This window comes from Equus przewalskii, chromosome 23 (assembly GCF_037783145.1).
Source record: "Equus przewalskii isolate Varuska chromosome 23, EquPr2, whole genome shotgun sequence".
Lineage (NCBI taxonomy): Eukaryota > Metazoa > Chordata > Mammalia > Perissodactyla > Equidae > Equus > Equus przewalskii.
The window spans coordinates 24,458,643-24,481,684 of NC_091853.1; the positions used below are offsets into that span (position 1 = coordinate 24,458,643).

Below are 23,042 nucleotides of genomic sequence, written 5' to 3' on the forward strand. Positions count from 1 at the left end.
TTTTTTGGAATAAACCTAGCAGGAATAGTGACAAATCACTAGTATTTCCCCTAACTTTCTGTATTGGGTTCTAAGGATAAGAAGTCTGCATACAAACCACTTGCAGAAAGGCTGCCCAAGTTTTTTGGCTAAATACAGCAGGCATAATAAGTGCTTCATATCTGAGTTTCAGACCAAAACCCCAGGGATTTCTCAGTTGTATGCTTTTCTTTTCCTAGGTGGCCAAAATCTTCATGGGATTCTCTTAGAACAATGAGACAGCATCCTTAGAGGAAACAATAGTTTCTTTATTCTTGTACAAGGTAGGAGAGTACCTGCTATAGCATATTAGAGTGTTCAAGCACCTGAGCTCTGAAACCAAGTGAACCTGGATGTGCATCCCAGCTCTTCCACGGTGTAAATGTGGGCATGCTAATGTACTTCTCTAAGATGCTGCTTTTTCCAAAAATGGGATTATAAATAAATAACTGAATCACAAGATTTCTGTAAGGATAAAATTAAATATTCTATACAAAGATTTTAGCAGTACCTGAAAGACAGTAGAAATAAATGTTACTATAGCCACGTTAATAAACATCCCTCTGTTGTGAGGGCTCCTTCATCTCAGGGCCTGCCCACTGAGCTGTCCTCCAGACCTCCACCTCACTCCAAACAAGGCAGGGTTTTCCTGGGCTTCAGAGTTGACAGCCATGTTAAGAACAGCCTTTAGAAGTAGCTTCAAGTTTTCCATTATATCTCCTTAAAGAGACCATCTCACATCCTAGAATACAAATAGACTTGCCTCCCTCATTAGGGATAGCTTCCTACGAGATCTACCTTGTTGATAAACTTGAACTTACAGCAAATACAGATATTCAGTCAGTTTAAACACCCACTGTTGCCCTCAGATAATAAGATTATTGTCAGTCCACTTGTCACTCTATGTAATGCTCCCTAAACATATCTGAGACTGACGCTCTGCAGGCTCTGCTAACAGAAACCTGTGGATGATGTGTCAGGTCCCAGTAATTGCCAGATTGCTATTAGCATTATTCCTCCACTTACCAGACATGCTTCAACCCCTAGCAATGGACACAGCCCATGTTCAATTTTTGGTGTATCTCTTATCTACTCACTTGGTTACCAAATAGTTCTTTTTAAGAGCATTGACCTGTTCTTTTGTTACAAACACTTACAGGCCTCTTAGTAAAGTTGTATAAATTGTATGATCTTAGTAAAGTTGCACATCCCTGGGTGTCAGCTTTGTGATCAATTAATTAAGGATATCTTTGATGTTTATCATTTAATTGCTATAATTCTAGCTACCCACTATCAGACAAGTATCTCAGATAAAAAGAAAAAAATTGTGAAGGATCTATACAGATTCACCATGGAAAACACAGCAATCCCACCAACTTCTTTTAAGATTGGCAGCGCACACACACAGGTGTTCAGGGCCACTGTGTATGGCTGTGTGTTTTGTGCACTGCAAGAAGTACCTGGCTGAGGGGGATGCTGAAATACAGCCTGTGTTGGAGCTGCCAAATCTTACCCCTGGAGGAAGGGATGCCTTTTTCTTCTTACACAGGTCCTACCTGCTCACTGAACTGTATTCTCACAGCACACTGTCTGCCCTAAGGTGGTACCTTTTTCTAGTTCATCCACCCAGCAGGCTGTACCTTTACCTAAATTGCAGAGACTTCTCATCATATAGGTCACAGGTGGCCTGCAAAAGCAGTAAGAAACCTACTCTACTGCGAGCAACTGATCTCATCACATAAAAAGATCTCCAAAACACAAAGATGCAGGAAAAGTCTTCAAGACAATTTCTCTTCTGATTGGTCGCATTTAAAGCACGCACACATACACGCACACAGAATTCTTCAGAGAACTGTTCACGAACAAAAACCTGAAATCAAAGAAAAAGTTTACCAAAAATCTAAATAAACCTTGTAATATACATAATTTCAATATTTGAAGAAAAAACACTTTTGAGTCAAAGCCATCTGGAAAATACAGATTTTCTTTTGTACTTACTTTCTTCACAAAGAAATTGTGGCAATTAATAGAAGAATTTTATAAAGCAGTTAAAATGAACTTAAAGAAAATATAAACATAAAGAATTTATTACTTTTTTTTTTTTAAAGATTTCATTTTTTTCCTTTTTCTCCCCAAAGCCCCCCGGGTACATAGTTGTATATTCTTCGTTGTGGGTCCTTCTAGCTGTGGCATGTGCGACGCTGCCTCAGCATGGTTTGATGAGCAGTGCCATGTCCCCGCCCAGGACTCGAACCAACGAAACACTGAGCCGCCTGCAGCGGAGCATGCAAACTTAACCACTCGGCCACGGGGCCAGCCCTGAATTTACTACTCTTAAGCATTAAATTATCTTAAAAGTAACATTTAAATAAAAGGAATTAAGGAAAATGTTTTAATGCCCCTAATTTTAAGATAATATCAAAACTAATAGCATGGAACTTGTGAAGTAGCCATACTAAAGAGAATGACAGGTGTGTGGGTATATATGGGCTATATACCCCAAGATATAAGTGATGCTGAAAATTATTCCTTAACAGCATTTTAAATTAACTCACCCAAAAAAATAACGTCTTATGACTTAAAATACAGCTATGCCACAATATGTAAATATAGTTGGTAATCTCTATGGTGAACCAAGAATGAAAAGCTACAAATAACAGAAAGATATTCTAATAATTTTACACTAAATTTGTCCTTCATATAAAATCATCTTTAATAGGCTTCTCCTATCTAATATAAAAATGGAAAGTATTAATTAGCATGAGTGGAATTTGAGACGCTGGTCTATCCTACAACTTAAACAAGTATCCACAACCTACTATTTAATTCTGAAACCTTTTTAAAATAAGAGGATTACCAGAAAATGCCCTTAATTTTAAGAACACAGTAAAAATAAATTAAAATTGTGAACAAAGTAAATTTGACAAATTATTTTAATGTTTATTTTTCCTAGAAAAATTTCTTATAGACATCATCCCCTTTTGTAGCTCAAAAAAATGGAAGATTAATATGGCCACCTAGAGGAGAAAACATGATCAACAAATAAGCCATCACATTCTCTTACCTTTTATAGAATATCTGTATTTCAGATTTGTAACATATAAACTGTTCTAAAGGACCCAACTGAATGGGTTAATCATGCAGGAAATAGACTTGGGGAGAATACGAAAGTGGCAGTGACGACCTAACCAAAGCTAAAACAACCTTTATTATGCAGTGGACTTGACAAATACAGTTTTTATAACTTACTGTGCGACTTCAGGTTAAAAATTAGTTATTCGATCTAAAATCTCTTTCTACTTCTGTAAAACAGTATAATCTTACCTACTACAGTGCGTTTCAGTGAAGATTAAATATGTCGATGTGTGCAGAAACTAACAGTCAAGTACAGTAGGAGCTCTGCAAGTTCTTACCACCTGGTCACAAAGTTCTCCTGCACTGGTCTCTCCTAATCCCTAGTCAGGCCCTCCTTGACCCTCTGCTCTCACAGATGTTTCTAATATTGGCTGTTCCAAAGCTTCTCTACTGGAATTATCCAGAGTGTTGAGAAATGGACTAATGGTTCCTTATCAGCACTAATGAGGTAACAGCATGTCATGTAAAAAAGTGAACATTTAAAAATGTTTCCCTCTACCTTGTAATTCCTTTAGTTACCTCAACCCACATTAGTCAAATCTCATCTTTATAAATTTGCAGAATAATATGCAGAATAAAAGGTCAGAGTTGTAAAAAGAAGCATAATCTACTCTATTCATCCCTTTACTTGTACCTTAGGAAAACGAACCAAATTCTACCAAGAGAACTGTACTCAGTAGTCCTCTTAGGTGACCAGCTATGAACTGAGCAGTATTTCTGCTGAGTCAGCTATGCAGAGGCACAACCATGTGGTGGAGACTCAAATGTGTATTAGAAGCAAATGCCCCTCCTTCCTGATTATATACCAGAGAAGGCTTCACTATTGTTGAGTTGGAGGGAGAAGGTGAACTCTTGGCTTACAAACCCCTTCAACTACCTCTGTCTTGACTCTGAGAGTTGATAAGGAGAGAGTAAGCGGTAAGAAAGTATAGGCAGCAAATGTACACTTTCTTATCACTTATTCTTTCCTCAATAACATTCAATCTAACATTATTCTATACTACTAAAACTTAAATTGCAAGTAATTGATCAACTTCTATTGGACAAAGGGGCTTGTTTGAATTCTCATCCTTCCCAATCTCTCTGCAGCATTCAAAACTCTCCTTCCATGGTTGATAAAATACAATACATATTCTTATGATTCTCCACTTTATCACTTTTACTTTCTCTTTACACCCTTAATTCTCCTGTTCAAGAAATGAAATATTTCTCTTATCTTTTCTCTCTATACATTCTCCCTCGTCAATTTAATCCATGCCCATGGTTTCTATCTCTAAGGATATATGATCTGAAAACCTCTCTCCCTAATCCCATTCATGATTTCAAGATCCATAGCCATTTCCCACTGCTTAAATATCCTGCTTCATCGCATATATAAAACCACTTTTGTCTCCCACCTTTCACTACTTCCAACAAAAAAATAGATCCCTCTCTGGATTTCCTATTTACATGAATGACCTCAGCATTCTCCTAGCTACACATGCTGGAAACCAGTGTCATCTTTGACACTTTCTTCCTTTTTTCCAGTGTTCCAAATACACTCAGTTCCTAAATCCAATAAACTGCATCTCTCTAATATCTCTCCTACCCTCCTACATGCCCACTGCCACTACTGTAATTCAGATTTTTACCATTTCCCACAGACTACTCCAAAGACCTCCTTAACTGGTGTCTTTTCCTATAGTCTTTCTGTTACTAAACTAATCTTTCTAAAGCACATTCCCAATCACGGTTCCTTGGCGAAAAACTTTTAGTGAGTTCTTAGTGGCTAACAAATTAAATCCAGACTTCTTATTCAGGGAGGCACTGTGGGCTTCAGATCTCATCTCTCTCTCCATTTTATTTCCTACCCCTATACATCCTATAGTCATTTACCAACACAGACTGAGACCATCCCTACATCTACCAATTCTTTGTCCCTAAATTCACTGCTAATGAGGATCTCATCATTGTTTATCTAACTCGTCCTTTCTGCCTCCAGTAGCTCCTACCTCCAATTCATCTCTGTTACAATAGTTAAATAATCTTTCTTAAACATATTGACCTAAAAGTGCCACAGTGTCCAACTGAAAAACCTTTCAGGGATCTACATTTCCTGTAGACAGCATCCAAACTCCTATGCCTGGCATTCAATCCTATTACCTGCCCCTTCTCCAAACACAGATCCTAAGGTAAGGACACTGAAATACACTCTTGGGCTTTCATGCAATCACCACTTCATGGTTGTTGAACTAGTTCTCACTCAAGTCCAGTTCACCTAGTCTGTGAGGACTTCACTAGACTTCCCCATATCCTCAACCTCCCAAACAAAGTCTGAGTCACCTCTCCCTCTGTATTAATATAGAACTTTGTTCACGTAACTAACAGACCTCTTATCCCATTATATTACACATATACTCACTGGACTTCCTCTTCCAGTCTGTGGGCTCTTTGAAAGAAGTTTGTTTTATTCATCTTTATATCCACAATATCTAGTATGGCACATAAAAGGCTTTCAATAAATGCTTATGAAAGAAATAAATCTAACTTCAAAATGCTTAAAATCAATCTACCCTGCATGTTTTATCAATAATTTAGAGTAGAAAAGGTGGAAAAGTACAGGTGGGTCCTAAATATATAGGTAAAATGAAATGAGAAGGTGATTCCAGGGCACTTGTACCAGTCAGAGGTTTGGGCTAGAAGAGAAGAGCCGCTGAGGTTATGCTTCTCTCCTCAGCGCTGCTCCCACAGACTATAGAGCCATGCTAGAATAACAGGACTACAGGGAAGAAGCAATCAAGACAGCAGAGGAGCGTAGAGAGTGGGAGGAAGAAAGAGGGAGCAGGGAAAAACAAAGTCCTAAACAGAAGCTGCAAAAAGGAAAGTGTCTAGGGTTGCAGATTATAAACTCAGGGCCTGCTCATGACTGCTTACTATCACCACCATCACCGTTTTCACTACCCTTACCTACAACTCCCATTTATCAATCACTTATCTATCAGGTGCAGACACTATGCTAAAAACTACCACATACATCATTTAATGTTCATATGACAACCCTATCAGGAAGGCATTATCCACATTTTAGAGACAATGAAACAAACTTCAAAATAATGAACTATACTGCCCAAGGTTGAGCCAGAATGTGAACAAGAATCAGGCTTCAAAACCCATTCTCTTTCTGCTCTACTATTCACGTGCTGGTGCTGTAGATAAGTTGGGGACTGCCTTTAATGCTCTGCATTGTTTAGTTATCTTTGTAAGCACATGTCTTATTTCCTCTAGTTCTAGAAAGGTATTTTTGAGGGTACAGCCCACGTCTAATATTTTTTATTTCTTCCCCAATATCTCACAATGAGCCTTCTACAGTAATCACTTAGTATTCGATTAACTTATGATACCTATGTACTAGCAAAAATAAAAAGGGAGGTACATCAATCTTCACTTAGCCTTAAGCCAAATACAAAATAGATGATTTAGCTCCTTTGACAACTGTATGTGCTGGGATAAGACTTTAAGTCATCAACAGTAACAGGCCCAAAACACCACAACTATAAAATTAAAGATAGTTCGTGTTTGGTATAACAAGAAAAATGCTATCTAAAATATATGCTCTTTTCTTTACATCTGGGTATAAAGATCATAATTACTAGGAGCAGTCCATACGTTGTATCAAGCACATGAACAACTTACTTAAATGTGGAAATAAATATGCTTTAATTAATGGCAAAATATTTTTTATTTCTCTTATGGAACGATGTAAAAACATGTGAGAGTGGAATTTTATCTTCTACATAGGCTGAGTTCTAAAGCCAATGTCAGCACATGAGGCAAAAAGCAAAAAAAGCAATTAGAGACAAAATAATCCTTAGAAATTTCTTGAATCGCCTTCAAAGCACAGTATAAACTAGCACCAGCTCTCAATACATTTATCTCAGATGGTTTTTTCTCCCACATAGGACAGATCACCATTTCTTCTGTGTGTAACATGAAATATTTGGCTCATGTTTAGGGGCCATATTGAATGAAAAAGAATGCATTTATACACTGGAATCATATTCAACATTATGAGATACTTTAGACTGTATCAGTTCCTATAACAGATATTTAGGAAATGATTCCATCTGAGAGAACAGCAGATTCACATCTTCCATCTCAAACTTGTTAGGCATGTATTCATTGTGCAAAAACAGCTAGAATTACTATTGTATTTAAATTATTTGGTGTTTTGCTTTTGGGTGTTTGGGGTTTTGGCTAAAGTTCAAAGATCTAAATTTGAATAAATTATATTTCCAGAAATGTGACTCTACTGTATGTGCTATGTTTATTGTGCAAAGAGATGCCTAGAAGTTCAGACACAAATAATCTAATACCACAGTGTGTCATCTAGAAAAACAAAATAATTAACTATCTTACCTTCATCTATTGATGCTTCACTACTGTATCCATCATACTCTGCAGATAGAGGACTATATTTTTGTCTTGTTTCCCAAGTATAGTTCTTTTGTCTAGAATCTGCCACGGGTAGTCTGGAATTGTGTGTTCTGGATAAGGCCTCATGATATTTACCCAGTGCTTCATCTTCACTTTCAGAGGATGAACAATGCTCATCTTTGTCCATGTAGGAATTATCTATTTGGAATAAGGAGAAGAAATTAAAATTTTAATGCAATAAAGAATGATGAACTTGCTACAATTTTTATACATTACATATACATATTATATATAATACATATGATTTCATATATATCCATATACATACAAACACACATATGTATAAACATATATGTATACACACACAACCTGAACTTTGAGCTTTAGAGAATTAGGATTTTTTCATTTAAGAAGCCCAAGACTTAGATTTTTATGTTTTAATAGAAAAAGATTGGTTTGTATATTCTAATTATACAAATAATGTTAGTCACAGGGATTTTCCAACCATGTTACAGATAAAGGAAATACTAATAGGGCTCGTCATCTTACACTATTTTTTTAAAGGCTCAGTAACACACAAAAGAAATTTTAAGGACTGCCAGTAACTATGGACCTGATTCAAACAATTCACGTCAGAAGAGACATTTTTGCTTATCATCCTGGCCAAAATTTTCAAAACTGACAATGCTTAGTGCTAGGAGTGGAACAGAGAAATGAGCAGACATACTATCGGTGAAATTATTACTGGTACAACTTTTCTAGAGAGCAATTCGGCAATACATATCAAACTTTTAAGCCTGCATAGTGTTTAATCCATTTCTAAGAATTTACCAATTCTAAGAATTCATCCTAAGAAAATAATTAACAGGTAAGCAAAGATATAATATTTGAGACAATTAGTGAATTGTGTTGCATTTAATAGCAAAAGAAAACAAAAATAAAATATAACCTAAATGTCCATCTTTGGGCCTTAAGTAAATTATGAACTATTTATGCAATGATAATACTAAGTAATCAATAAAAATGAGGAGGCAAACTTACAAGTACTCACAGGGAAAGAATAACATCACATGACATCACATTAAGAGAAAAGAGAAGGTTATAAAATAGAAGGTATACTTCATTATCATTTAAAAATATAAACACACCTTCATGCAATATACACACACACACACATGCAGTATATGTTTATATGCACACACAAAAATGTCTGGAAGAATAGTCACCAAACAATTACTATCTTTGAAAGGCCGAATTACTAGGAAAATTTTACTTAAATATATCTAAATTTCAAATAAATTTTTCAAGGGGTATAAATTTTATTTTACTTTTAAAAGTACTAGTTATATTACCATTTTTTTAAAGGTAAAAATTTTGAAACCGCACCATGTTGAGATTCATTTAAACCAAGATGCAACTTTCTTAGAATTACAAAACAACTCTAGTAGGATGAAGAGACCACAGCAGGTAGAATTTATTAATTCAGTCTAGATACTTTTCTCTTTATACTCAGTTGAGATCACCTGTACTAAAGGAATCAAGGTTTGAAATTCAGGTGAAGAGACATAGGATAAATAATTTTAAATATGTGATAGAAGTTGAATGCTTAGCATTAGAAGTAAGGGAGCTTGGTTGTCAATAGTCTAAGTTCCACTTTTTAATTCAGTACAGTAAAGCCATAAAAGGGTAAAATTATGACCAATGTGATATTCTGCACTGCCTAACATGTAGTCACTAGCCACGTACAGCTATTTAAATTAAATTAATTAAAAATAACAAAATTTAAAATCTGGTTCCCCAGTGCTACTAGCCACATTTCAAGTGCTCATTAGCCACGTGTGGCTAGTGGTTACTATATGGAGCATACAGGTATGCAAAACTTTCCCATCATCCCATTTGGATGGTGCCGAGATGATGGCAGATCTGTTCTAGAACCAGGCACTCTGATTCTCAGTTCAGAGCATTTGTGGGACACCATGGTGGTGGTCTTAAGGCAGCAGGAGAGCTCTGAGGAAGGTAATTAGAAATTCCATAGTCACACTCCACCTGTTACAAAATACTACCTGAGGTAGCCCTACATTCAGAAATGGAGAAGGAAAACTCCTCTTCCTCTTACTATACCTTATATGGTCTACGTCAGAACCTAGAACACAGGTACTAGTAATATTACAGTTCAGCTATCTGAGGGGATAATCTATGGGTCAAACGATTTTCAAAATGATTTTAGAACATAATACGTTTAAGTTTAGTACTGACTATAACCTAGAATGCTCAGATATTTGGTTTCTTTAGGTATCAGCACGCTTCCTAGTGAAAACAAGTCAAAACAAAATTAAAAATTCTGCATTGTTACTTCTTAAGTATTCATTACTAGCATCAAACCTATTGTTATTTTCTGAATAAAATAACACCAACTATTCTACTTAATTTTATTTCTTTATTTTTGCTACTTCAAGAAACAAGGCTACCAAAACTAAACCAAGGCTAGCAAACCCCAGTGAAGCTGACATGCAAAAAACTGCTAGAAGAATAGACTCCAAAATGAACCTATTTCCAAAACCTGGCATTCCTTTTTAATTAGCTCATTAAAAATCATTCATATAGTTGGTAAATAGCAGATCCCTATTATGTATGAAGTCGTGGCAAAAGTCAAAAAGTCTTCCTCATTTCTACTGCTATTCAGTTTTTTGTTATTTTATGAGAATCTAAAGAAAAATTCCAGATATACATTTTATAAACAAAAGCCAGTGTACTTTTGGCATTGTGATCAGATCAGCATTAATGAAATAACTAAGGTATTACCAGAACTAACTACTAGCAGTATGAAGCAATTCTGTAACCAAAACCAAATAACTCTTGGTTAATTGTTTTGAAAATTGTCACAAATATTGTGGTTGAAAACTACAAATGCTGTAGTTAGAATCTTAATTCTACATAGAGACCTCATGAATAATAATAGCTTGTTCATGCATATTTGTCGTAAACATCGTAAGTCATATAAAATTCTTAATGTATGGCTAAATGAATAGACACATGTCCTGAAGCAAATTAATCAACAAAATAAAATCTATTGCTCTCAAGTAAAAATATAAAACATTTGACACAGATTCTTATCAGGAATGATGTGAAGAACAACACTGTGTAAAAGACTTAGGGGTTAGTTACAAAAAGACATAATTATTTAATTTCAACTATACACACCAAATAAATTCCAACTAAAGCATGCACACTTTTAAGAAAACCATGGAGTTTCTGGTTGTAAAATAAATGAAACAGAAACGCAAAATAAATGAAACATTAAGAAAAACACTAGGAAAAATTAAGGCCCTTAAAAATTGGCCAAATAACACAGGGACCAGTGGCAATATTAGCTTAGTGGTGAACAAATCACATGAATGTTCTTGAAGTGCTTATAAGAATAAACTGAAGGACTATAAAGACGTCTCCTAGTAAGAGGATTCAAGAAAGTCTTAAGTTAGATATACAGACGTAGAGGAAAGATCAGAAATTTGGATGATGCTTTCCTAATTTGAAAAATCAAGAAAAAATTTCATCACTCAAACTCACATTAGGAGACCTCACCTTTTTCTGGTATTATCTTAGAATATTTTTCATCCTTACTCTTTGCTTCTCCTTTCTTGGCAGAAGTGGCTTCATTTTTCTTTGTTTTTATGTCTCCTTTTATGTTGTAGTATTTTGTTGGATTCATTTGTTCTTTGATTTTTCCATGTAACTTATCTTTAGAATTAGTTGCTGGTGCTGGATGTGTATCTTCTTTCTTAATGGATTTCCGTATCATATGTCTATTGCTTGCCAAAATATCTTTTGGAGAATATTCATTTCCTGAACATTCATTCCCTTTGGATCCTTTACTTTTAACATGTTTCTCAGCTTTCTTTAAATGATTTTCTTTCATTTCTCGATCTCTTACCTCCTTCAAATCATTCCTACCATTATTGGAAATTCCTAATCCAATTTCTTTAGATCTGTCAGTACGTTCAAGATCTTGACAAGTAGATCCAGCCCTTGCATTCTGCTTGATAACTGATATCCTACCACCGCTCATGTGGTCTTTCAAAGAATCACCAGCATTATCGGTTTCTTGATATTTTGATAGAGTCTGTTGCCTACCATTAATATGTTTAAATATTCTTTCTTCATTCATTCCTTGATCTTGCTCTCGTGAAACTGAAGCATTATAACAACTTACTTGATTTGCTCGGTGCTCTAAATTGGATTGCGTTTTCTGACAATTAGGGTTTTTGGAAACTTCTGGTAACATGGCATTTTCTGGTTTAGACATCTCTCCAGCTTCTACTGCTGCAGAGCTTTCCTCTTCTGGGCGAAAGCCATTGATCATACTTGTTACCTGTTCAGCAACTGAGTCAGTTAAAGCATAGCTGACTTCCCCAACAGCAGTGGTCAAATCTTCTACGGCATTACTGATTGTGTCTACCAGAGAGGACACTGAAGGTAGATTCTGCTGAAAATTTTTGAAAAATGCCATTTTCTACTTCCTTGTTCCTAAAAAGTGCAATAACGGAATTTTCTCTTCTCAAAATATCAACCACTTTTGAATTTGAATTTAATATTTACCTAAATGTTGCTACTCATCAGCTCAATATTAGTACTTCACATTGTGCCTTTTACTCTTTCTGTAAATGCATTATGTACTTGGAAGAAATACGTTGAAGCAAAGACTCTTCCGGAAAAAAAAAAATCAAACCACTTGGTTTAAATGTAATGACACTTTTTCCCATTCCATAGCTACCATAACAGCAGCAAGACAATATTTTCCCCTCAAATACTACTGATTTTTTATTCTATACCTGCAAGAAGAAGTATAAAAATGATTTTTACTATGCACTTTTAATTTATTTATTAATAGTCTATGTAGGGGAACTATCTTACCTTACAAACAAACTATTAATATCACAAATTAAGAAAAACGTTAAGGGGAAAATATCTAAACAATTTTGCACAGAGGTTAGAATACGGGAGAGCAGAGGGTGAACATCTGAGTGGCTACTACATGCTGGGCATTGCGATTTACAAATTTTATCTTACTTGATCTTACAGTAACTCTAGGAGGTAAATATTATTATTCCTATTTAATAAGTAAAAGAAAAACAAGGCTCAGAAAAATTAAGAAGGTCCCCGAGACCTTTCCAATGGATCCCAAGGTCAAACTATTTTTATAATAATAGTAAGGGAATATTTAACTTTTTCACTTTCATTTGCTCACAAATGAACACTGGCATTTTCCAGAGGCTACATGACAGAACGAATGCAGAAGCAGATCTGAGAATCTGGTTGTGTCTTTCTTTTATGCCAGTCATTAAAGAGATTTGCAAAATACGTAAAACAATGTTATTCTTCTCATGAAACTATTTTTTTTGGTTTTAGAAAATATATGGTTTTTTAAAATTAAAAAATGTGATTTATATTAACAGGCTTACTGTTGGTTTTCAAAAAATAAATTGATAAACAATATTTTAAAATTTTAATTTCTAATATGGTACATATCAATAGCTATAACTCACATAAACAAAAGCTCTGTGGGGTCCCCAATCATTTTTAAGAGTGTAAGGGGTCATTAGACCAAAGAAAAACCACAAATGCTGAACCAGAGAATTACTGAAGGCTGCTAAAGCGATATCTTTAACCAGTTCATTCTACACAAAAGACCAAAAAGTGGGGCTGAAGTACAAGAAACATTAAACTTAATCAAATCAAAAACCACACAAAGTACTATCGTTTCCCAATGCAAAAGTCACAGATGTAATTCAACAATGAATAGATTTTTATAAACAATGAGGATATCACTTCTTAAGTTATCAGAAGTAAGAGAAAGACATCTCTCCAACACATGTACATAGACAAGAAAAGCAAGGAGTCTCTGCTCTTGTTCCTCAAAATAATTCTAAATTAACACCTAGCGTTTATAATTCTCAGCTTGCTCCTGCCAGCATTTACATAAGCCGGTCTTTGGAAGTAGCAAATAAAAAACTCTTATAATAATTTAACAAAATAACTCCAAGGAAAATTTCCACATAAGAGAAAGAACAGTATCACAGCCCTCATCTTTCCTAGTATCCAGTAATAATAAGTGATATAATGCCTACAGTACCAAGGGAGGGAGAGGAACACTCATTTTTATAACCAGACTATAGCTATACACTCAGTTACTAGCGGGGGAAAAAACACCTTCTCCAAACAATGAAATTATCCATCAGGTGAGAATTCAACAGCAGGTAAAGAAGAAGGGTGAATACTTTCAAAAGCCTTCCAGGGACACTTAAAGAAAGGCCTCGAGAGAGACAACGGATTTAAGCTATATAAAGCAACAAGATACTTCCTTCCTAAAGCATATCTGCTTATACGACAGGCTCAAAAGCATGCCCTATATATGAAAAAGAAAAAGAAAAATGTCATTCTGTGACAGTATACAATTCATCTTTATGCAATTTATTAGCAATTCATGGGCAACAGAAAGAAAATTGAACATAGTTTACTTAGATCTTTTACGCTCATAGAATAGTGGCTCAACTGTTAGTTTACAATGTCAAAACCATTTTTACTGTATATATTTAAAAAAATAATAGAATAGAACAGTACAGATAAAAAGAATAAGATAAGCAGTATGATACTTACAAATTTTATCTTGTGAATTCTTCCTTGTACTGTATCCTGAACCAAGATCTGGAAACCCGCCAACATTTTCAAAACAGAACTTCTTATTAATATAGAGAAAAAGGAGCAGCATCAAGATAATAAACACCCCAACAGCTGACAAAAATCCAACTGCCTCTGGAGATACTGGAGAAAAAAAAGTCACAGCTGTAAGCATTTATTCTTCTTTAAGCTACAAATAAGAAGGAAACCCAAATACATACGTTAGATTATTGCCTTATTTGAATTATATTTCTAAATCGGCATAGTTTACAACAGTTTCATTTACAAGAAAAACAAACTGCATGCTTTAATGAGTTGTTCAATTCATTCAACAGTATTTATTCAAATCTTCTAAAAGTTTCCCTATAAACTAGATTGAAACAATCTTAAAAAAAAGAAGTCTACAAAATAAGATGGTTATACGTTTAGTCCATTGAAGAGTACTACAAAAACTTGAACACAAGAATTAGAAAAAATTATTTCCCATGCACAGGTATATTACTTAAACATATTTGTGAGAACATACATTGTTATTCTTACCTCTAAAAGCTTCAATGGCCCTTTTTCATTAAATAAACTCTGGCCATCTTAACCTGGCATTCAAAGCTCCAGCCTCTTTTCGGTATTACACTCCAATCAAACGGTTCCACTCATTGTCTCAGAACCATCTGTATGCATTACTACACACCTTGTTTTTGTTCATCCTCATCCCCTTGCTTGGAATGACCAAGTCTCCTTTCTACCATATCCCACTCATTCACTAAACCAACAGACATTTTTGGTGCAGGAGCTATACACCAGGTATTATCATACACAGTTCCTGTCTTCCATAACAGTCTGGGGAAGGCATTTACAATGTGGTGTAATAAAGGCTATGACTGGGGAAGAACAGGATTTATGAGATTCATAGAAACAATCATAGCGCTGAAGGATCAAATAAGCTTTTCTGAAAGTTATGGCCTCTATGATTATATTTTAAGAATTAGTAAGAATTAGCTGAATTCACACTATTTCAGGCAGAAGAAAGCACATGTGCAAAGGTCTAGAGACAGATCGCCATATATTCCAGAAACTCAATGAAACTTTGTTATGATGAACCACCAGATTCTCAAGAGAATCTGATCTCAAGGGAATACATGAAATCATCTACGGAGATTTTGTAGAGTGAGAACAGAGAAAATCTTCTCAACTTCTCCAATCCTCAGCAATCTCTCTGTCCTGTCAATGTTTGCATTATTTGTCACTATGTCAGTCATTTGGAGTTAAACAGGAACTACATTTTTGTATCCCCGGTGTCTTACATATAATACTCAAGTACTAGTTGAGAATGAATCCTAAACCGCAAATATCCTCTACAATCTACAACCTACTCTTTCTTCCTCCACCTCAAGAAGCAACTAAAATATCTCCTCCAAGATTTTTTCTTTAATCCGAAGAGCCATGGCAATCAGCATCTAATTCACTTGTGTAAAATTAAGTCACCAACCAGCCAAAGATGAGAGCTTTAATCTCCCACCTTTTCATTACTTGTGAAAGCCAGGCATCCCATGTGTAGAAGTGATGACATAATAGTCTATTCAAAGCTGGGTCAACAGTATCGTGGAAGAGGATGGAGCAGAGAGTGATACTGCAAGGGAGGGGCAATGAGAGTGAGGCGGGAGGTGGCAGGAATGGTTGAAGTGCTATCTGGCTATCAGGCTGGTCCTGAGGAACAGATCCTGCTACTCAAACCAGGAAGTTACACCCAGACATCAGCCCTGCCTGTCTCATTCTCAGGATGGAGAATAGTCAGGAAAGAGAACGATATTTTAATAAAAGAATCTAAGACGTATGACATAAAAACAGTGCTGTGAATCAAGCCTGAAGGATGAGTTAAAAATGAAAACAGAAGAATTATGATCAGCATTTCTAATAGCTAGGAAAGGCAGAAGCAGGACAGAATCTGGTATGAAGAGACAAAATGCTCAATAGACTTATATTCAGTATTTCACTCTAAATAGCAAATATGTATAGGAGCTCCCCTTTTAGCCCAGGCCCAAAACACACTTGGCAACTTGATGTCTTAAGTGAACACGCGGGATTAGATAATAAGCAGTCTGAAAATTTCCCATCTCTTAGAAGACTACATGAGAGAGAAGATATCGCTCACCTCACTTAAGAAAGGTAGTTATTGCTAATAAAATAGCAACAAACAGATATGGCCAAATTATGTGCTATTCACTGTTTTACATACTTGATATATATTAACTCCTTTAAGCTTCACAATTATCCTATTATCACCTCCATTATAAAGTGAGATATGGAGATATTAAACTATGTGCCCAGCTAGCAAGCAGAAGATCAGGATTCAGACCCTGTCTGACTCCATCTGTGTTTTTAACTAGTGCTCACACTGCTTTTCCTGTTTTCCTTCTCTCCTTCTCTTCTTGCCTCTTCCTATACCTTGCCTCAATCTTTATTTCTGTGTTCCTCTTTCATCTTCTTCCTTCCCATTTTAAAATTTAAGCCAGGGGAAAGGACAACTATAGGGCCAGCCCGGGGGCACAGCAGTTAAGTTCGCATGGTCTGCTTCAGCGGCCCAGGGTTTGCCGGTTTTGATCCCGGGTGCGGACCTATGCACCACTTGTCAAGCAATACTGTGGCAGGCATACCACCTATAAAGTAGAGGAAGATGGGCACAGATGTTAGCTCAGGGCCAGTCTTCCTCAAAAAAAAAAAGAACAACTATATAAATAAGTATAATACAGTAAGTAGTATAATAGACATACGACTATAAAGTATTACTGGAACACAAAAGAGAAATACTATCTGGGGAAGTTACAAACACTTCAGAAAGGAGATGACACTTGAGGGTATGTAAGATTAATAGAAACTGTTAAACAGTAAAAGGGCAGATGAAAGAGCATGGTCTAAGACATAGAAACAATGTGCACGGCATTCTAGAAGCACTAACTGGCAACAGTCGTGGCTGTCTTATTTACTTCTGTATCCTCAAAGCAGCCATCACAATGCCATGTAGTTGACATAATATAAACCTTTGTAAATGAATGAATGAATGAATGAGTGTTCAGGAAAGATCAAGAACATACCAGAGGAGCTGTGACTGGAGATGAAAGCAAGGTCCAAACCATCAAAGAACCTTCAAAACCATCCTAAAGATTTTGTACGTGTCGAACCATATTGCTACAAACAATGAGAAAACTGGAATGTAGTAGGGAGTAAATGGTGACAAACTACGAGGAGCTCTTAAACTAGGCAGCAGCAGTGGTGGCAGAGAAGAGGAGTGAATTTGTTCAAGGAAAATTGCTAACAGATTAGATCCTCATCAACAGGATGAAGATAAAGAGAAGCTGAAGATAATTCTCACGTTTCCAGCTTGAGTGAATGGGTAAATAGTAACGTCATTAACCAAAATGGAAAAATATGAGGAAAGGCATATGGTTTAGGGTATGGGGGCTAAGAGAGAAGTAGAAGGAGAGAGATAATGAGTTTAGTTTTTGTGTTCTTACATTAGGACAGTCAGCAGACATGTCAGTGTGGATGCCTCGTAAAGAGAGGGAAGTGTTAGTGTGGTGCTCTGATGAAGGTCAGGTCAGCTATAAAAGATTTGGGAGTTTTTCCTTTTGCTTATCCTATTCCATGTGAAAGACTTCACTGACAATACAAACCAAACTGGCAAATCTGGTAAATCTCCTACCTTTACAAATTCTTAGATAAATATACACTGTGAATTTAGATAAATTTTTTAAAAAGATCTTCCGCCACCAGGAAAAGGTGAAGGATGCCTGATGTAAATATACTACTCATACAACTCCCTTTTATCCATTGCCTGACTAAATGTCCACTTTCTACATTCACTGAAAATACTTTATGTATTTAAAATTTTAAAATGGTAATATGGTTGAAAGCAAGAAATAAATACCATTATTTTCTAATATAAAATATTTAAAAGGTTCAGACTTCTATGTTTCGTCCTTATCTCAGAATTCAAATGACATATATTATTTGAAATGATGTGATAACTAGAAGTTGGCCAGTCAGAGTTCTAAGTACAAAAACATTTGCTCAATCTCACCTATGCATAAAACTGCAATAGAAAAATCCACTGAAATTAACCTAAAGACATAAATGTCATACACCGCCAAAAAATTAAATTACACTAACTCAGATCTCACTAACACAAAATATATTTTCATTGAGTATAAGACGAAATTTACTCCTAAAATCTTATTTACACTATGAATCTGCTTATAAAACCATTCTGCATACATATGTCTTAGGTTATGGTTAATTTATCTATACATAAACCTACTCTTTTCCAACATTCTAGATCATCCACTGTAGCCAAGTAAATGCTATTTAAAAATGCATATTACCTCTTAAGGAGAACTTTCAAAATCTCTATTTAATAGCACACAGTTAATTAAATTTAGGTTAACATTATACATTTGAAGAATTAAATTTGCTGAATCAAATTTGAGTTAGTCAATAACTCAAAATTCACTAATGCACTATTTTCCCATAATGCAAATTTGTAAAATTTTAATACGGTAAACAATAAAACCAAGACCAACTAATAACAAAATTAACAATATCAACACTTAACGAGCCCCTATAATTTGCTAGGGGCTGTTTTAAATGCACTACAAGCATTATCTAACGAATCCTTACTACAACCCAGGTTCACAGATATGAGTGTTGAGGCTGAGAAAGAGCACGTAGAATCCTCAAGATCTTAAAATTATTATTGAGTGACAGAATCTTGATTTGAATAAAGGCACACTGACTCCTGCACTCAAAATATTAAACACTCATCTCCATTGCTTCCTATTTGCCAGGCACTGTTGTAATCTGTAATCTCTTTCATTTTAAAATTCAATGCTCAAAACAACTTTAGGATAGGTAAGAACTACACAGTATCTTAGTCTTTAGATTAGTAAACTGAGGCCCAGAGAGTAATTAACTTGTCCAAGGTCATAAATCTAGGAAATGGTAGAACCTGGATTTGAACCCAGACATTCTGACTCCAGAGCCCATGGTCTTAAACACCAATCAACACTGCTTCCTTATATGCCAATCTACAATATAAAAAATAAGGAAAAGCCACATCATCAAGATAACATAGCTTACGACATATATTATGAGAAACTATTTTATGGTTTAGTTTCTAAAAATGTTAAAAATACCACTGATTTCAGCTTTCTCAAAATAAATATATGAGTTAAAATATGGAATCATAGTATTTCCTATTCAAGATACTTTTGAAAACATTCTAAAATTAATTTTAGAACTATGCTGTAAACTAAAAGGAATGCTACCATCCTTACATTATATGACATATTTGAAAAGTTAATAAAAATTTAAATACTAAAAGTATTCTATGAATAAGCTTGATATTCATTAGCAACGCTCAATAAAAATATAAATAAGGTCTCTGCGAGCTCTATGATCCTATGAAGAATCTAAGGACTATACTGCAAAGTAAAAAAGTACAAGAAATAATATCTCACCAGAAAATACAGGAAGGTTAGCTTGTCCAAGATTAATGATTATTTATGTTAGATATACTGAACTGGCTTTAGAAGTTATCTTCATTCTATATTTAGAAATGAATATATGTATTTACAAAAATTCACTTTTTAAAAATACCACTTTTGTCAATATTCAAGCTTCAATAACAGTGGTAAAATTGCTTTTACTTTCTATAGATAAATTGGTCATAGAAAGAAAATGATAAAATTCTAGTCTTATCAAGTAAAAGCAAGAGCAAATCCATTTGGAAAGTACTGAAAGTATTTTCACGTTGAAAGTATTGCAGAATTTACTTAAATTCTACTTTCCATTTTGTCACAAAAGAACATTTTCTATGTAAAGTTTATGAGAAAAATACTAGGATATACATAAAAATAAATATAAGAAAGATATTTATTAAGTTAATATTTTCAATATTAACTTATTTGTACAATACTCTTCTCTAAATAAAATTTATTTATATCAAAACAAATTAATTATAAATTATAAAATAAATTTTACAAAACTTTTCTATCCATTATGTTTTAAATGCAAAATTAAACAAAAAGCACCTATGCATCTTATAATTCTTTTAAAAAAAAAATAATAAAAAGAAACAACTTACAATTTGCATGATAAGGTCTGTAGTGCTGATTTGCTCTGCTGGCCAGGAAACACTAGTCCTCTAAGTACATGTCATGGAGACTTTAATAATTCATTTAATAGATGCAATTCCATCTCTTAACCAAAATGTGAACTATAGAAGAAGTCAACTTTCATTTTAAAAGGAATATTTGCTTTCTATTTAATAAGCTCTAAATATTTTTTTCAATATTCTAATGAAAGAATTTCACAATTTGTTTGCTCTGGTTTGGACATAAATACAGAATCTACCAGTGATTCCAAGAAACAATCTAGGAAGATAAAAGATTAATTGGATATGTTTAAATTTCCATTTGTAACATCTTAAGTTACTTCCACAAATAAATCTCCCTTGAAATTTTTATATTACGATACAAACAATGCAAAACTTGGAAGACAACATATAAATCCAAGAAAGGAAGATAATAACACATAACTATTAACTCCAGATTTTATACAAAACAATTAGCAAAAAAAAGATTTACTCATAGTGATGTAATTGACTACTGAGTAACCTAAAGGGACAACAAAGGGGAAGGCACAGATGGCAGTGATGTGGGACACTAAGGCCTTAGAAATAACACTGCCCTGGGACAAAGTAACCTGACACAGTTGATAAAATAGATGCTACCCAACTTGTTTCAAATGTCAAACCATCAACAGATTGAACCGATATTTCCTATAAGTACCATGTAATAAATTGAAATTTCATTTAAATATCATAACAGCAATGAAAAATCCTAAATCTTAGGGGAAAAAACCCATTTACTAAGTATGAAACACCAAATACATAATATATTTAAACCTTATGCTTAATACTAAGACTTGATAATAAAATACTTAATATACTTATTTAATACAAAAGCTCTGTCAAACATCCTCTGGGAGAGATTTTTCTTCAAGGACAAGTCTTGATTGAGGCTTCAAAATTACAATTTCAATGAAGTTTAGATGAAAAAAAAACTTACTTTCCTGGTACATCCCCCTATAGCAAAGCATAGCCATTCTTTTGAACAACAAATTAGGGTTGCCTGAAATGTTTTCACTGCCTATTCAATTTGTATGAATTTCTCCAAAATTATCTGAGTGATAAATGGTACAGACTATAGATAAGGCCACTTCTTCCTCTCCTTTACTTTTTTCAATGATTCTTTGCTCTTCCTTTTAGTAAGATCTTTATTGAGCTACTGTAAGTTAGATTTTGAAAATCCAACAATGACTGCAGGAGAATCTTCTAGTTAAAGCCAATTTGTGATGTCAAAAACAGTTTCAGATATGCTTACTTCAGGCTTTAATTCTAAACCGTCAAATTCTAAAAAAAAAAAAACCAATTTCTTTCAAATCTTTTAGAGAGACACCACCTTCCTCCTATATTTTAATATTATGTCAACTAGTTCTTTTCTTTTCTAAGTTTTTGGTTTTATATATTTTTTCCAGCTCTACCAAGGTATAGTTGACGGTTGAAAATGGTATTCATTTAAGGTACACCTGATGATTTGATATATGTGTACACTGAAATAATCGCCACAACCATGCTAATCAACACATCCATCACTTCACAGTTATCTTTTTGGCGTGAGGTGAGAATACAAGATCTATTCTTAGCAAATGTCAAGTATACAATACAGTATCATTAATTTCAGTCACATCGTTGTGCATTAGATCTCCAGAAGTGATTTATCTTCTACAAATGAAATTTTGTACCCCTCAACCAACATTTTCCCATTTCCCCCTCCCCCCTGGCAACCACCATTCTACTCTCTGCTTCCATGAGTTTCTGTTTTAGGTTGTACATATGAGTGGGGTCATGCAGTATTTGCCTTTCTGCATCTGGCTTATTTTACTTAGCATATGTCCTCCAGGTTCATCTATAATGTTGCAAACGACAGGATTTCTTTCTTTGTTAAGGGTGAAAACTATTTCATTGCATAAATACACCACATTTTATTTATCCATTCATCTGTTGACACTGAAGGACATTTAGGTTGTTTCCATATCTTGGCAACTGTAAATAATGCTGACATAAACATGGAAGTGCAGGTGTCTCTTAGAGACTTTAGTTTCACTTCCTTTGGATACACACCCAGAAGCGAGATTGCTGAACCATAAGGGGGTTCTATTTTTAATTTTTTGAGAACCCCTCACACTGTCTTCCATAATGGCTGTACTAATTTACATTGCCACTAACAGTACCACAAAAGTTCCTTTTTCTCCACATCCTCCCCAATGCATTTTCGTCTTTCTGAAAAAGGCCATTCTAACAGGTGTGAAGTGATATCTTCTTGTGGCTTTCATTTGCATTTTCTGGATGATTAGTGAAGTTGAGCACCATTTCACGTACCCGTTCCTTGGCCATTCATATGTCTTCTTTCGAGAAATGTCTATTCAATCCTTACTCCATCTCTGAAGAGGGTCTTTTCTTTTTTTGCTATTGAGTTTCTTATATATTTTAGCTACTAACCTCTTATTAGATATATGATTTGCAAATTTTTTCCCCCATTCCATAGGTTGCCTTTTCATTTTGTTGATGGTTTCCTTTGCTATGCAGAAGCTTTTTTGTTTAATGCAATCCCACTTGTCTATTTTTGTTTTCACTGCCTGTGCTTTTGGTGTCATATCCAAAAAGTCATCTCCCAGCCAATGTCAAA

At 34.7% G+C, this 23,042-nt stretch overlaps 1 protein-coding gene across 3 annotated transcripts in view; it reads right to left on the bottom strand.

Moving 5' to 3' along the window:
* The window catches only part of SYT14 (synaptotagmin 14), a 250,475-nt gene that overhangs the window by 153,733 nt on the left and 73,700 nt on the right, over positions 1-23,042 (bottom strand). For 2 of the 3 annotated variants that reach the window (XM_070591310.1, XM_070591309.1), the window contains exons 3-4: positions 14,221-14,385; positions 7,549-7,764 (exon numbers count right to left, since the gene is read on the bottom strand). In XM_070591310.1, the coding sequence (XP_070447411.1) occupies positions 7,549-7,764; positions 14,221-14,385 (381 nt within the window). Of the gene's footprint in view, positions 1-7,548; positions 7,765-11,148; positions 13,692-14,220; positions 14,386-23,042 lie in introns of those variants that run through there. The other variant, XM_070591312.1, reaches the window with a different exon arrangement.